This window comes from Ptychodera flava, chromosome 13 (genome assembly GCF_041260155.1).
Source record: "Ptychodera flava strain L36383 chromosome 13, AS_Pfla_20210202, whole genome shotgun sequence".
Lineage (NCBI taxonomy): Eukaryota > Metazoa > Hemichordata > Enteropneusta > Ptychoderidae > Ptychodera > Ptychodera flava.
In genome coordinates, this window is record NC_091940.1 from 25,782,370 (window position 1) to 25,796,335 (window position 13,966).

Genomic DNA, 13,966 nt, shown 5'->3' on the forward strand with positions numbered 1-13,966 from the left:
AATTCATTCACTTCACTGTAAGTGTGATTTACAGCAAACAATTTACGAAGTGGAATTTAAGGAAACCACACACACATACACACATATTATATACGCTTTCGTTTATACATATGTACATGTATAAAGACCAACAGATTTGATTAACCCTTTGAGCGCGAAAGTCAATTTTTGTCGCCTTTACAAAATATACCCCAATCAAACTTTGCTCAAATTTTTGCCAAAATTTTGATAATAAACTGTAGCCATCAAAATGTGATGTCTATTTACTCCAAAATTGTCCAATCAAATACAAAAAAATTCATAAAAATTGGTAAAGTGTAGCACTAAATTTTAGTGGGAAAAATTACAGCGCTCAAAGGGTTAATAAAAGTGCACACATTTTTTACATAAGTATAGTTTGGAAAAGTTTCTATTGAAGCTGTATCTAAATTATTACTGCTACCTAACATCGGGAGACTCTTTGCGCTGAAAAATTTCAACAACTACACATGCCAGTCATCAAAGCAGCATTTTACCTTCAGGGACTTTATAAAGGATGCATGAGAAATCTTTGCATACTAAGTAATAGTGTGCTAAAAGAATTTTACAGTATCTTCAGAAACACAGAAACACGACCAACACTGAAAAAGCATACGAATTTTTGAAACTGAAAATTCAAATTAATTTTGAATCTGTGAAATTTACACTGACAGTTCACTCTCAATGGAAGAGCAACGTCATTTTCAAGCAGATTGCAATGTCTAAGGCATACTTTATCATGTAAAACACAGTATGTATGTATTTGTAAATCTCCATGGCAACTGATACAGTTAATGCTTTTTTCTTGAATAGCAGTGCTGGAGGACTATGGCTGATAGTACAGAGGACGAGACAGTGCCTGGACTTTGCCGCGACAGTTCATTTCTATCACCTGATTATCTGCTGGGTGTACAACGGGAGCTTTCCGCTCACCTTGTCCTGGTGGCTGGTCAATATCGTGTGTCTGGCACTCATGACAGTACTAGGGGAGTTTCTCTGCATGAGGAGTGAGATGGCTGCCATACCTGTGTCGGTGGGACCCAAAGTGGATCTATGACCAAACCTGCAACCCAGAGAGAGATATCACGATTGGTGCTACTTTTATTTTCTTACGTGAAACAGCAAGTAACAAGAGATGAGATACTTTCCTGTTTATTCGGATGAAAACAAACAGAATTATTGTAACTATTCTTTGAGGATGTTTTACTTTCAACGGAGAGATGTATTTTGTTGATAATGCATGCTTGATGCTGATGTGCACCGCTGCCCTCATTGATATGAAACATCTGTGCCACCTGTGTGGTTTTATCAGTGCACAAGTAAATGGTGTTAAGAATTTGAGGACCTGTGCATCTGCAGACTTCTTTCATGGTTTAAAATGACATACAGGCCAAGGTGTACAAAACTCAGGTCCGTCCTGATACTAAATTCATATCAAGTTTTATTAGAAAAGTGAAAACGTCGTTCGGTCGTAAATTTATCTGCCATCATACATCATGATATTAGTACTGATATAGGTTAGTACCTATGATAGTCCTCTGTGAGTTTTAGTTTCAAAAGCTGTGAACTTTACTTTAGATCTATGGTCCATTAGTAAACATTAGGCTGCTCATCTTCATGTGTCAAAGCTGTATCGATTTAGGACCTTTGTTGGGAAACTTGGTCCAGCTTAGAAGTCCTCTTACTTCAAAGGTGTTATCCATCCAGCATTATCATTACGGTGATGTACAGTAAGTTGTCAGGTCTGAATGATTTCACAGACTTTAGCAGTGTAGACACTCTCTGTATGTATTGTCTGGAGCTTTAATATTTTTCTCCCCGTTCATAAGCTGTTTTGGTAGCAACATGTTCAAACCCCATTGAAGTCGGTATTTATTTGCACATTCATGACAACAGTGCCATTTGTAGAGATCAGAGGATCAAGTTGTCTCATAACCTGACAAAAACGCACAAGTATTCATTTAAAATTTTTAACAAATGTGAATCTTACCTGAATGAAAAAACTCCAAAGAGAAATTTGGATAGGTTAATCGCCAACTGATCTGTGTCCCAGTATATGTGCCTTTGTTCATCTCTTTCCTTTCTATATTTCTGTCTACAATGGTTATTTTCATGCTGTGATTTTGAACTTTTGATTATTTTCCTCATAAAGGATACACTGAATACTGTTCCTTTTCCAATTAAATGTAAAGCTTTTACATAATGCTTGTGTGGTGACCGCTCAGCCAAGCTGACAAATATAAAATGGATCTTCTGTGATTTTCAGTTTGCACTTAAAAGTAAAGGAGTACGATGATAATTCGTGCAATTATATCTTACAATGAGGTCTCAAAAGACTTTTTCAGACCTAAATAAAACTTGAAAATAAGATTAATAGCTAAATGAACCAGCAGCTGTTGCAGTTGTTTTGCCAGTGCAATTATTCAAAGGTACCATTGGATGTAACTTTTGATGTATTTCCTGACACTTGCTTTACTCTGTTCTAAAAATATGGTTTCTTGTTCTGCCCCCAAAATCATGACCAAATGCTGGTTCAAGACTAGTAATTTACTTCCAGGTTTTGTTACCCGTGATTATAATTTAGGTAAAAACTAGTGCTGATCTTTGATTTTTCATACTGTTGTGGAAGATGGCTGTAACATTCTGTAGGAATATTGGGAGTCACAACTGTGAAGGCCCTTGAAAATTGTAGCAATGAACATGAATTTCTTTAAACAACCACTGGGGGCGCTATTTTCATCACTATCTCAAAATGTCAACAGCAACATCACATATTTCACACAATGCAGTGTGTTCACAAGGCTAATGCTTCTGGAGTTCAGTGTTTTTGAATAATGTAGGTTGTTGTTATTCATATGGTCATTTTCTTCTTTAGTGCTGGACTACAGGATCTCATAATTAAATACTGTATGACCTGGCAGTAGCTTGTTTTAACCCAAGATTTATCTGTCACAACCTGCTGATGTGCAGCGTGCTGCTCAGAAGGTTATATCTCGTTGGTTGATTGTCACTATTCACAGCAACTTAGGGAGTCTACTTGTATTAGTCAATAGTAACGGTCAGATTCAGCCAACCAATTGGATAACAGCATCACAACTGGTTCGGCCTCTGATATTTTAGGAAAGACCTTTCTGGTCAGTTTGAGCAAAAGAAAGTATACCAGCAGAACTATTTGTCTTTTTGAAGTATGTTCTATAAATCCAACTTTAAATTAAAGAGTACAACATAAAGCGGCTGTTGAAATTTTTTATGAGCAAAAGTCTGGCCTGCTTGACATAGGTTTGTAAATGCCAACCTATGGGGAAGGTATATTTATTATTACATGTGGCCATGTTACATGGATTGTGCAACTGGAAGTTCTTGATGTTGTGAAATTTTAACTTTCTATATAACCAACACCAAACCATTTTCAGATTCAAATACTGCATGTAAGTTTGTCAGATGGATATTTAAGATGTGTAGTAGCTGTTTTGCTGAAGTTGTAAAATGATTTTTTTTTTGATTTTCAGCAAAATTTCATATAGAGCTCAGGGCAACTGTTTTCACAATTTACAGGGTCTGAGGTTGGATGCAGATGTTATGGCATTGGAGTCATGAGTGTAGCTGGGAAAGAGTCCTTGCGGTTGACTGTTTTCAAAACCCTTCACCACCACTACCCTACTCAGTCCATATTTCCTTAGTTTTGATCGAACCAACCCATTGACAAGTATCACTATGTGGATTTACAACCGAAAATTGATGGGAGGGTGGGTTGGGGGGTTACAGTCAGCAGTACAGATGGTAAATATTGAAGGGATGGGCAAGTCTACTTCACACTTTGAGGTACTGAGGACCAGTATTATGATAAATATGGAGGTCCTTCAAGCCAATTTAGTAGTCAGTTCACCAGGTTCCAGGACATTTACCCCTAAATATTTCCCCATAGAGACACTTAACCCAATACCATTCACTTGTGTACTGGACTAGTGGAATAGCAAATTCACTGGCCAGAGCTCCAAAGGATTTAGTGGGCAAAGACCATGGATTAGTGGGTTTGGGTATCAATCGATCTTGTGGAGAAACAGAATTTTCTTTAAAAACATTAACTTTGTGAATTGTTGATGTGTGATTGCCTATCCTCATGTCAACATGGTTATTTAAAAATGAAATATTTATGTGCAAGATTGTGTATGAAGATGGTGTATAGATTATATATCTATGTAGAGGTTTTAGATCTTGGCATAAGGAATGTACAAAGTATCAACCATATCATTCTGTCAAACTGTCAAATTTCACATCTCAACATTTGTATTACTCACTATGTAATAATAATTATATAAACCGACAATAAATGAAAATATGTACGTACACACGATGATGATGTTGTATTATTTTAAGACTATTCATTGATTGAACTGAGTTTAACATTCAGGTATTCATCAGGACTGTAGGTGCATTGGTCACGCAGGCTTTGTATAGCGCCCTCTTTAGTTAGAAAAAATTTGTGACATTCAACAGCTAGCTGGAGTTCACAGCATTTCTCTTATTTTACTGGCCAGTGGTTGAGTTTGATATGCAAGTCTGGTAAAATTTCTTCATAGAAATCTTTTATAAGTGCTTGTTAAAATGCTTGGTGCAAACAAAAACTGTCTTGCAATTTCTTATCACCGTATCATTTACATGGTATACTATCCTTTGAATACATGTATAAGGGGAGTGTACACAATAGCTTGCGGCAGGTGCGTCAACATTTCCAAAGCATGATACGGTGTTCCTCTTTATCATGCATCATACTTCAGTTACTTCTCCGTGAACATTGTGTAGCCTTAAAATTGGAAGGTTCCCATTTCTCAAATACGAAAACCTATCACAGAATTTAATCCATGCTCTGTAAATTTCAAATCGAGAAAATGAGCTTGCTATGCAAGTCTGTGAACGTTCAACCACCTCGCCTTAAATTTATAAATGCAGCCAATGTTGCCATGAGCGAAACAAAATCATCAATAAAACAATTTGTCACTTAAAAATAAGACAGTACATGAACTTAAAATGTAGGGTATGAAGAAGAGATTTTTAATGTAGAGTGGCGATATTTTGAGATTTTGAGGCTTTGAGTTTCTGGAGACACGTCTAAGGCGGCCATTCTAAAAGTATCTTGAAATATGACCTGTAGGGTAAGCCTTGAACCAAAACCAGACTAACTTGTAGGGTAAGCCTTGAACCAAAACCAGACTTTGGATTTGGTCTGGAAGGAGTGCATACACAAACTCTCTATTGTGATGAAATAGAAACTTTTTACTAACTTAATTAATTCAAAACAGATTTTTACAGTACATACAATATTTATAAAGGCACAAGTCTTGAGAGATATAAACATTACACTGTAAGTTTTATTTTAAAGTGGGGAGAAAAAAGCTACCAGTACTTTGAATGATGAAAAAATTAGTAATATCAGGAGTTACAGAAACTCTTTTACAAACTTTCTGCTAACTCAGACGATTTTTCTTTATGAACAAGAATATTGTTATCAACTATGAGCAGCCAAAGTAATAGCTATCTGACAGGCATACAATCTCAGTATATTTTAACACTATCATTGACATGACAGTTTAATGGTGAAGAGCTGTAACTTTTGATAATTGACAGGTTGTTCGATATTACACATTTATTTTCTTGGTCTCCTCCCCAACAAAGGCAGATAGACAAAACAGCCTTGCCAGCACAACTCATTGTGTATAGCGTACAGTGTTTTTGTTGAGAAATGAATTCTGGTCACAATTTGAATTCACTTGTCAGCAGCAACAACACTGCACATTATGCAAATGCAAGCAGCGCCGACAAGTTGAACATACGGCTCGTCAACATGGTTTTGAGAGTAGAACAAGATAATGTCTTTTACAGATGGAATACATATACTGAAACATACACAAGAAATTACAGGTAATGGAGCTTTTTAAGAATATCACGTTTATTTTGAGAGTAGAGATGGCTTTCTCTTGAGTAACAAATCATGCTGCAGTGGCAACACAAACTTCTAGACTGCCTACGCATCACTTTATCAATGTGCATTTCTGTTATAACTTGCATAGAAGACCAAATTAAACAATGGAAAAAAGTTTGGTGAAGCATATGAGCCATTGATGGAAGTAAATACCAAAGTATTATGTTTGAAGGACTTGAAAGTGCTTCAACAATGACGCTAAAATGATAGGTACACACGGGTGAAGGCCTGATACAATTTATTGCCAGTTTTAATACAAGATCACACAAAAGCTTTCTGTTTTCAAATTACTGATGCATCACTGAACTATACTGGTGGCATAGTTACTGAGAGTGTACAGATCACCCATACCTATGGCCGAGTCTATAAATATTCCTCTTGCAAAAATATGCCTTCGTAGTATCTTGGCGTACAGGTGCAATCAGTTCTTCTAATCAGTATGAGAAATCGTCAAAGTATATTGAACCTTTCTTGCATTATTGGTTTCAAAACACACTGTGTACGGGACTTGAATTCAGGAAGTGTTTATATACAGACTGCGCATATTGCATGGAAACCGTTGCATAATGTAATAATTCAGGAAATATGTATTCCAATTGTCAATTAATATCTGCAACAGAACCGTGTAGCTGTAACAGCTCTATGATGTTGACTTGTCTGTTGCTAAGTGCTTGACTGAGCGCCGTATTGCCAAGAGAATCCCGCCTGTTCACACTAGCACCATGTTCTAATAAGACTTGAGCGGTGGACACGTGACCATGTTGCGATGCCACCATCAGTGGGGTAACCTGTTTTTTTTTATAAAGAAAACACCCAAGTCAGCATCGATGCAAGTATCTCAGTAATCTCACTGGTTGGCTTGTTTGTTTGTCAACTTAACTTAGTTTAAACTCTCGCAACTGATTTATGAAACACAGAAGATATAGTATAATTTTTTTTCACACAATGCAACTAGGGATCATAATAGTGCCTCATAGAGATACACACTTCACGTTTGAAGGGGAGGCATTCTGGGCTATGCCAGCAGTCACACTGACTGCTGGCTCTAATGATGATTAGCACTATATGGATTACTAGTTTTTCCCAGGCAACGTACATCATACACTTGCAAGGAAATCCTCAATTTTCAATCATGGCAACTATAAAGCCCCCAAATTCATCCATACAGCTCTATTTAGTTTACCCATGTTCCACTATAATTATTGATCAGGAATCTGTTATGATATGTAAGATGTTAAAATTCACCAAAAATAAAGTGATGACAGCTTAATGAGTCTTCTGTGTGAGTACAATTGCTGATATGCGGTATAATCTTGTTTGATTCAACATTTTCATCCCCTTCCCTGTACCAGGGTTCACCCATCCAATAGAAACAAATGAGGCTGTACAAAAGTCAAGGATGGCAGGGGTGGGGGGCTGGGGTGGTTAAAGGGTTTGTGTTAAGCATATAACATTCATTCGTCATGTGCAAATGTATACCGTTAATACATGCAATGATTTTACCTTGCTGGATTTGTTTGTAACGTCTGGCTTCATGTGGCAGTCGATCAGTAAATACCTGGCCACACTTGTTGCATCGTACTCCGCAGCTAAGTGTAATACTGTCTTATTACTATAAAACTTTCTGATGTCAAAGGTATTCTTGTCTTGCCATCTTTGAAACTGTTACGTTGAAAACAGATAAAAAAGTTAAACGGGGAATACTAGAGAAATATTCTCTTTCTTTACTGCGTCAAGGATCAGACATTTGTTTGGAAATATTATTTGGAAGGTTTTCTACATTGAATCATGTATAATGTCACAATATCAATGAAACCTGCAAAGGTAGTTCCTGTACATAAATTTGAAAACAAGTCAAAATTCTGAGATTAACTCCTGAACATGATATATCATCTTTGCATTGTTTGCTTTTCCATGAAAAGAAGCATTTGATCTTCCAGACACAACTGATTCAACAACAGCTCTCTCATGTAATTGCTTGTCATGTTTGCGTTGTCAGGAAGTATTCAAACACTGTCCGGTGTATCACTATCAGTATGATGGTTCAAATTTCCGCATATACAATAGTGAAGTCCTCTTTGCAAATTCCTTTTAGAGTAATTGCCTTGGGTGTTAGAGCAATTTTTTTTTAAACTCAAACTTGTACAATAATTTTCTGGTTTTCTACTTTTGGGGGCTCATTTTGGAGCATGAGCAGCAATGAAGTTTTCAGTCTTGTCTTTTGTGAAAATCGAAAATTTGATATTTCCCCATAGAGTTAACACTGGGTACTGGTGCAAATTTGAGTTAGGTAAATTTACACACTCAGGTAAATTTACACATGTATAGACTGAGTTTAATAGATGAAAACTGCATCTCAACAAGTTTCTGGGAGTAGAAGAACCACTGTAGTTGACACTACAAACAAAAATAATGCTAATAAAATCATAAAAACTTATACAGCTACTGGCCCTTTAAATGCACACGCAGGGAAAAGGAGAAAACTGCCCACCTGGTGTAAATCGTCAGATCTAATTGAAGCCAGTAACTCTGACCATTGGAAATCTGGATCACTAGGAGGTTGTGGTGTTGCTAATGAAGAAGAACTATGATCTCTGCCGTTCAGAGCAATGGCAAAGTTCCGACCACCACTCTGGAAGTCCCTTGAGCTCTGCAGGTCATTGGTGTCCGTATCAGTCAAAACCGATTCGGTTTCACGTTCATGGATGAAGACGCTGTCGTCTTCATTGTCCAGCGAGTAGGAATTACCAATGCTGTAGATCTCTACATCATCGTTGTGTCCATTGCGGAAGTCGTGGCTTCCATTGTTCATGGTATAATTGCCTGTATCAGAGGAGCTGGTCACCTTGTCCTGAGAGTCCTCTCTCTCACTCTTCCAATGACTGTCACTCGTACTCAGAGAAAGCTCTGCCTCGCTGAAACTTTCTTTCAGATCATCGCTGCTGCTTTTGACTTCTCCGTCGTTTTTCTCATTATTGTTGTTGTTGTAGCTCTCATCTATTTCTCTGTGCAGCTCTCTGCTGCATTTGACATCGATTCCTGCACCTACAGTTTTCTGTTGTCTGCCATCAGGGTCACTCGCCTCCTCAGGATCTGTGCCGCCATTGACAACCGGATCCTGTATCCCTAGCAACGAGTTTACTTCTCGGTCCCAGTCCTTGTCATCTTCCTCCTCTTCTGATAACGAGGCTTCGGTCACAGAAACCGTAGGAACTGATGATGAAACAAATAAGACACGCAGAACATAATTGAGTAGAAATCAGTATAGTATTGAGCCAGTTGCCTGTTATCATAGTTTGATTATTCATAGATGAATTTTAATTTATTTCACTCAAAGGCTGACAGTTATTGATTGTTTAATATAGCTCCAGTAATGATTTTCTTACTGATAACCAGCTTTAGACAGAATTAAATGACCTGTAAGGCCGAACTAAATTAGTTATTAATACTAGTCTGTTACAGTTGATTCTTTTGATCTTGTCCAGTAAATCACATGTCTTGACCCAAGTGTCACTTCTTCATTACCATGTGCCCGCAAACCACTGTATGGGAGAAAAGTTATCTCCCACAAAAAGATAGAGATGTCAAAGGAATAAACTAATGTTCTGAAATCAGATGCCAGTAACAATTAATCAGCTCGCTATTCAAAGAGCTTTGACTCTCTCTTATATGGGTTACCGCGACCGATTAAAACAGGACATTATGCTAGTCAGCTTATCATGAAAATTCTCAGGATTTTGTGAGGAAAAGGTATGACCATGTTTGGCTGATGAATATTAAATTTTTAAAACTATAATAGAGAAAAGTATGAATGATCTGGGCTCTGGATGATTGACAGTGCCATGCATGGTGATGTGATAAATTTTGATTTCAATGAAGGCCTTTTTTGTGTACCTCGAATATTGGGTCGTAATCAACACAACCTTCATCAGTAAAAGTGTAATGATCTTTTAGTGGTGACCTTTCGATTATACTCTGTCATGACAAGGGTAATTCCACATTGTTCAGCATGTATTTGATCACATGTACGCCTAATTGGCTTGGCACTCATTTGGGATATCTAATGATTTGGGAAATTTCACGTAGCTACGCCAACCACTGGCTATAAAAACCTTTTTCCCCCAGAACACTAACTTTTAATGCAGTGGTAACTGTTGATCTACATTTTTTGTAGCAGTAGTTTTCAGTCTTTTAGTTGATGTTGTTTGCCAAGATAACCTGTTGGTTGGCCAAACTGAAAAATATGCATTTCAATCATGTAACATACATTGTGGCTCCCATACATAGGGTAGCTAGGTTAGTCAGGAACTTAATTGTACTTTACCGGTAGTTTTTTATGTGTAACATAAAAAAAAAGTTTAAAATTCACTTGAAAGGTTTGATTTTGAGAATGATATACACGTAGCAATGTTTAGGGTAGTGGGCATTAAATGTAAACTGGGTTGGGTTACTGATAACAAATATACATTTCTGAGGCCTTATAGTTAGCATTGAAATAGGTTAAATCCAGAATTCCAATGGACCATGCACGGTACAAACAAAACATGTACATAAATGCGCACAGAAATACATGTATTTCCATACATGTTTGTAGACGTGGGTTTGTTTGTACCGTCACATGATCTTTTGGGTAAACTGGGTCTGTAGAACACATGGTGTCCTTTGTATTCTGGAATAGAACCATTGCTCACAGATGTATTCTGGTCTACACACTATTCACTCGTCATAGTTGTGTTGAGAGACTGTGTAGTAGGTATCTATATTAGCTGATACCATCAAACAAAGAAAATGAAAAATCATTGAAAGTTACAGTTACTGTGGCTGCTCTTTCAAGTTACACTTGCTCACAAAAAATGTTAGCAGTATAAAAGGTTCCATTAAGTCTTATGACTGAGGGACAGTCTGTCTGATCATTGAGGATATTTTACCTTGTGAATGCGCTGCTAGTCTTTCTCTACCATGTTCCTTCTGCATGACGATGTCCCCATGCTCCACTGCTTCGTAGAAAACTCTCTTGCGAGCTGCGAGATGGCTTCTCTCCCCTTCATTCAGCTGGAATATTCTACCTTCTACGACAGGTGCCAGTCGGCTGGCCTGGCTTTCAATCATCCGGATGCTGGAAGTCTGCGTCAAACTAGCCCTCCTGATGAAGGAACAAAATATGGTCATTTCTATTGTGTATGGTGTTAACGTGAAAAATCCTGCAGTCTTGCACATTTGTGCCATGCATCTGTATATCGTAAAGGTATGATCATGTATAAGTTATTTTCACATTTTATGGTGACAGGAAGCTTTAAAGGGTAATAACATTTATGATGTGGATTTGACTCACTGCTTGCTGGCGTATACTATAGTCCCAAATTATATACATCTACAGATCCAATAAATACAGAAAGATGAAAATACTCTCTGGCATGTTTCGATTTAAATTACTGTTTTAGGGTGCAGAAAAGGTAGAGGATAAATAAAAAGTGAATTACTTGAATTCAAAAGCAGCCCTTTTTTGTGACTTTTTATACTAAAATATTTCAGCTGATGATGAGCTGTAAGTAATGTAATTATACGTTATGATATGTGTAATGTTACTTCAAAGATTACAGTACAGGGTTATCGAGGTGATCTAAACTTTTGCTGACAATCACGATACATAGTACGTGACTTGCAGATCAAAAACCCAATTGAAAACCAAGGGTTATCGCTTCAACTTCCATAAAAATCATGCTTTGCATCATTACATATCTTGATGATCAGTGTACGATACTGTAAATTGTGCATTCTTAGAAAACGTATCATTTCGCTTGGGTGATTCACTATTGAGTTTAATCATGGCAGAGCAATTTCACTGAGAAATGTTGTTCATCGTTAATGTTTGTGAAACATCTGACCTCGGAAATATGTCAAATCTTCAACATACTTTTGAGTTAGGAAATCAGCAATCTTACTTTATGATAGATGTTCCGAAAGTAATGATATATTGTTTCATTATAAAAGTATAATAAACCCTCCTAATGGGGAATTATATCATAGCTTAAATTGCTATGCACTGTCTTTAGCAAACATTAAAAGGTAGAAGAATTAGTCTCAGGGACAGATATTCAGACTCAAATTTTTCCAAGACTTTTCTGATCTACCGCCAATAGGCTCTCATTTTATATAAAGCTCTGGGAGCAAAACAAATTCACCATCTTAAGTTTTTTGAAAACCGAAAATTTTATTTCCATCACAAAGTTAACACAGGGATGGCAGCAATTTTGAATTTCAACTATTGCTAAATGTTCCGTAATTTGTTTCTCTAGTACCAGACTGTGTGCGTTGACCCCTGGTTGGATTTTTTGAAAGCTTCATTGAGGAAAGTTTGGGCAAGCCTTTCACTTTTGAGGCGCGTATGTACGTACATTAACAGAACCAAATCACATCTTTTCCTCCCCCATTGCTTTCTCAGTTAAACGTACGGTATGTACGGCACAAGACGAGATAGAGCATTAAAACACAGAAGGTATAGGACGCCATAAAATCCAATGAAAGATAAGAATCATTTTGCCTACCTTGCAAGCCCAATGAGACTCTGCCTATGTCCTGACTTGCATGGTTTTAATCCTTTCAACATCTGAATGGAGTTGAAGTGATTCTGCACAATTGTACTGAGGATGGGACCTTCTTCCTCATTGACCATGCGTTTGCAGTTCTTGAACATGGAGTAACCGTCCTTACCCTGAGCTACGTAGGCTTTTGTACACAGCCTGTACTTCTGGAAATCCAGAGTTACCAAATGACATCAGCGATATACAAACTTAAATATGAACACATCTCATAAATTATAACACATACTTCTGTCAGATGAGTTGTGAAAAAATGGAACTTTTAAAAAAAATTGAAAAACATGGCAGCCACAGTTATATGATTTTGTACCATATTGTTTCTTTGTAATTGGGTAATTTTCTTTTTTTACTTAGTGAACATAAAAACAAAATAGTTTTCTACATGAGCTCACAGACAATCATTTGATTTACTGAATCAAATGTACATTTACCATTCCCCATCTGCAAAAAATGGTCCTGGGGTCATCACTGTCGAAAAGTTTCTGAAATTTCCATTATGCTAACTGATGCAAGTAAAATTTTGATTTTCTCCTACATCTACTCTACAGTACATATGACTTTTGAAAGTAAATGTGAGTCCTAGTGACTTTTAAGGGGATGGTGCGTCAAATTTCTATGTCAGTTAAGGGGGCACTACACCCAACACAGCATATTTTGCTCAAAAATCACTTTTTGCAAATATTCTTTCAATTTTGATTGATTTAACCCAAGGTTATAAAATTGGTTGGGTTCATCTTTTAGCTTGTCAAGCAGTCATAAGCTGCATGATAAAGAAGTGTTAATTTATGCAAATGTATGCAAATCACCCGATTTCCGAGCTTCTCTTTTCTCCCAATTTCAAGATTTCCAAAGAATTTAACTCCACTCTGGCTGGGTCAAATTTTCTGAATTTTCACATTATGTTATTTAAATGCTATATAACAAATGACTATTTTGTTTGGCAATAAAGTGCTTACATTTTGAATAAGAGGCATTTTAATTTTGCTAATCATGTTTTTATAACTTTTTTGAGTGTCAGTCTTTCCAACCATGCCATTTTAGAATGAGGATAGATAATGCAAAATAAAATACTCTTCTTTCAAGTGAATTATTACATTTCAGAAATTAGTGACAGATTTTTGACTTAAATTAACTTTTATCATTAATACCGAATTTGAGGAGTTTTACCCCAAATATACACCCCCCTTCATCTTTTGAGTAAACTATTGCTACCTACTAAACTTTAGATTCTCTGCTTTTTGAAAATATATAGTATGAGGGGGTTTCCTTGTCATCTTAGATGAGAAATATTCCTTTGAAAAAAAATGTGTTGGCAACGTGCAGCTCCCCTGAACTAACACAATCATACATTGAAACATTATTATATGAA

At 36.8% G+C, this 13,966-nt stretch overlaps 2 protein-coding genes across 3 annotated transcripts in view; one reads left to right on the forward strand and one right to left on the reverse strand.

The window, feature by feature from the left end:
* The window catches only part of LOC139147973 (protein SYS1 homolog), a 7,059-nt gene extending 2,687 nt beyond the window's left edge, over nucleotides 1-4,372 (forward strand). The window contains exon 4 of one of the 2 annotated variants that reach the window (XM_070719227.1): nucleotides 832-4,372. In XM_070719227.1, the coding sequence (XP_070575328.1) occupies nucleotides 832-1,075 (244 nt within the window). In that variant the 3' untranslated portion in view covers nucleotides 1,076-4,372. The remainder of the gene's footprint in view (nucleotides 1-831) is intronic. The other variant, XM_070719229.1, reaches the window with a different exon arrangement.
* Nucleotides 4,373-5,271: 899 nt separating this feature from the next.
* The window catches only part of LOC139147968 (uncharacterized), a 29,272-nt gene continuing 20,577 nt past the window's right edge, over nucleotides 5,272-13,966 (reverse strand). Inside the window, exons 11-15 of the mRNA XM_070719221.1 lie at nucleotides 12,544-12,746; nucleotides 10,927-11,141; nucleotides 8,490-9,211; nucleotides 7,502-7,660; nucleotides 5,272-6,786 (exon numbers count right to left, since the gene is read on the reverse strand). Of these exons, the coding sequence (XP_070575322.1) occupies nucleotides 6,598-6,786; nucleotides 7,502-7,660; nucleotides 8,490-9,211; nucleotides 10,927-11,141; nucleotides 12,544-12,746 (1,488 nt within the window). The 3' untranslated portion in view covers nucleotides 5,272-6,597. The remainder of the gene's footprint in view (nucleotides 6,787-7,501; nucleotides 7,661-8,489; nucleotides 9,212-10,926; nucleotides 11,142-12,543; nucleotides 12,747-13,966) is intronic.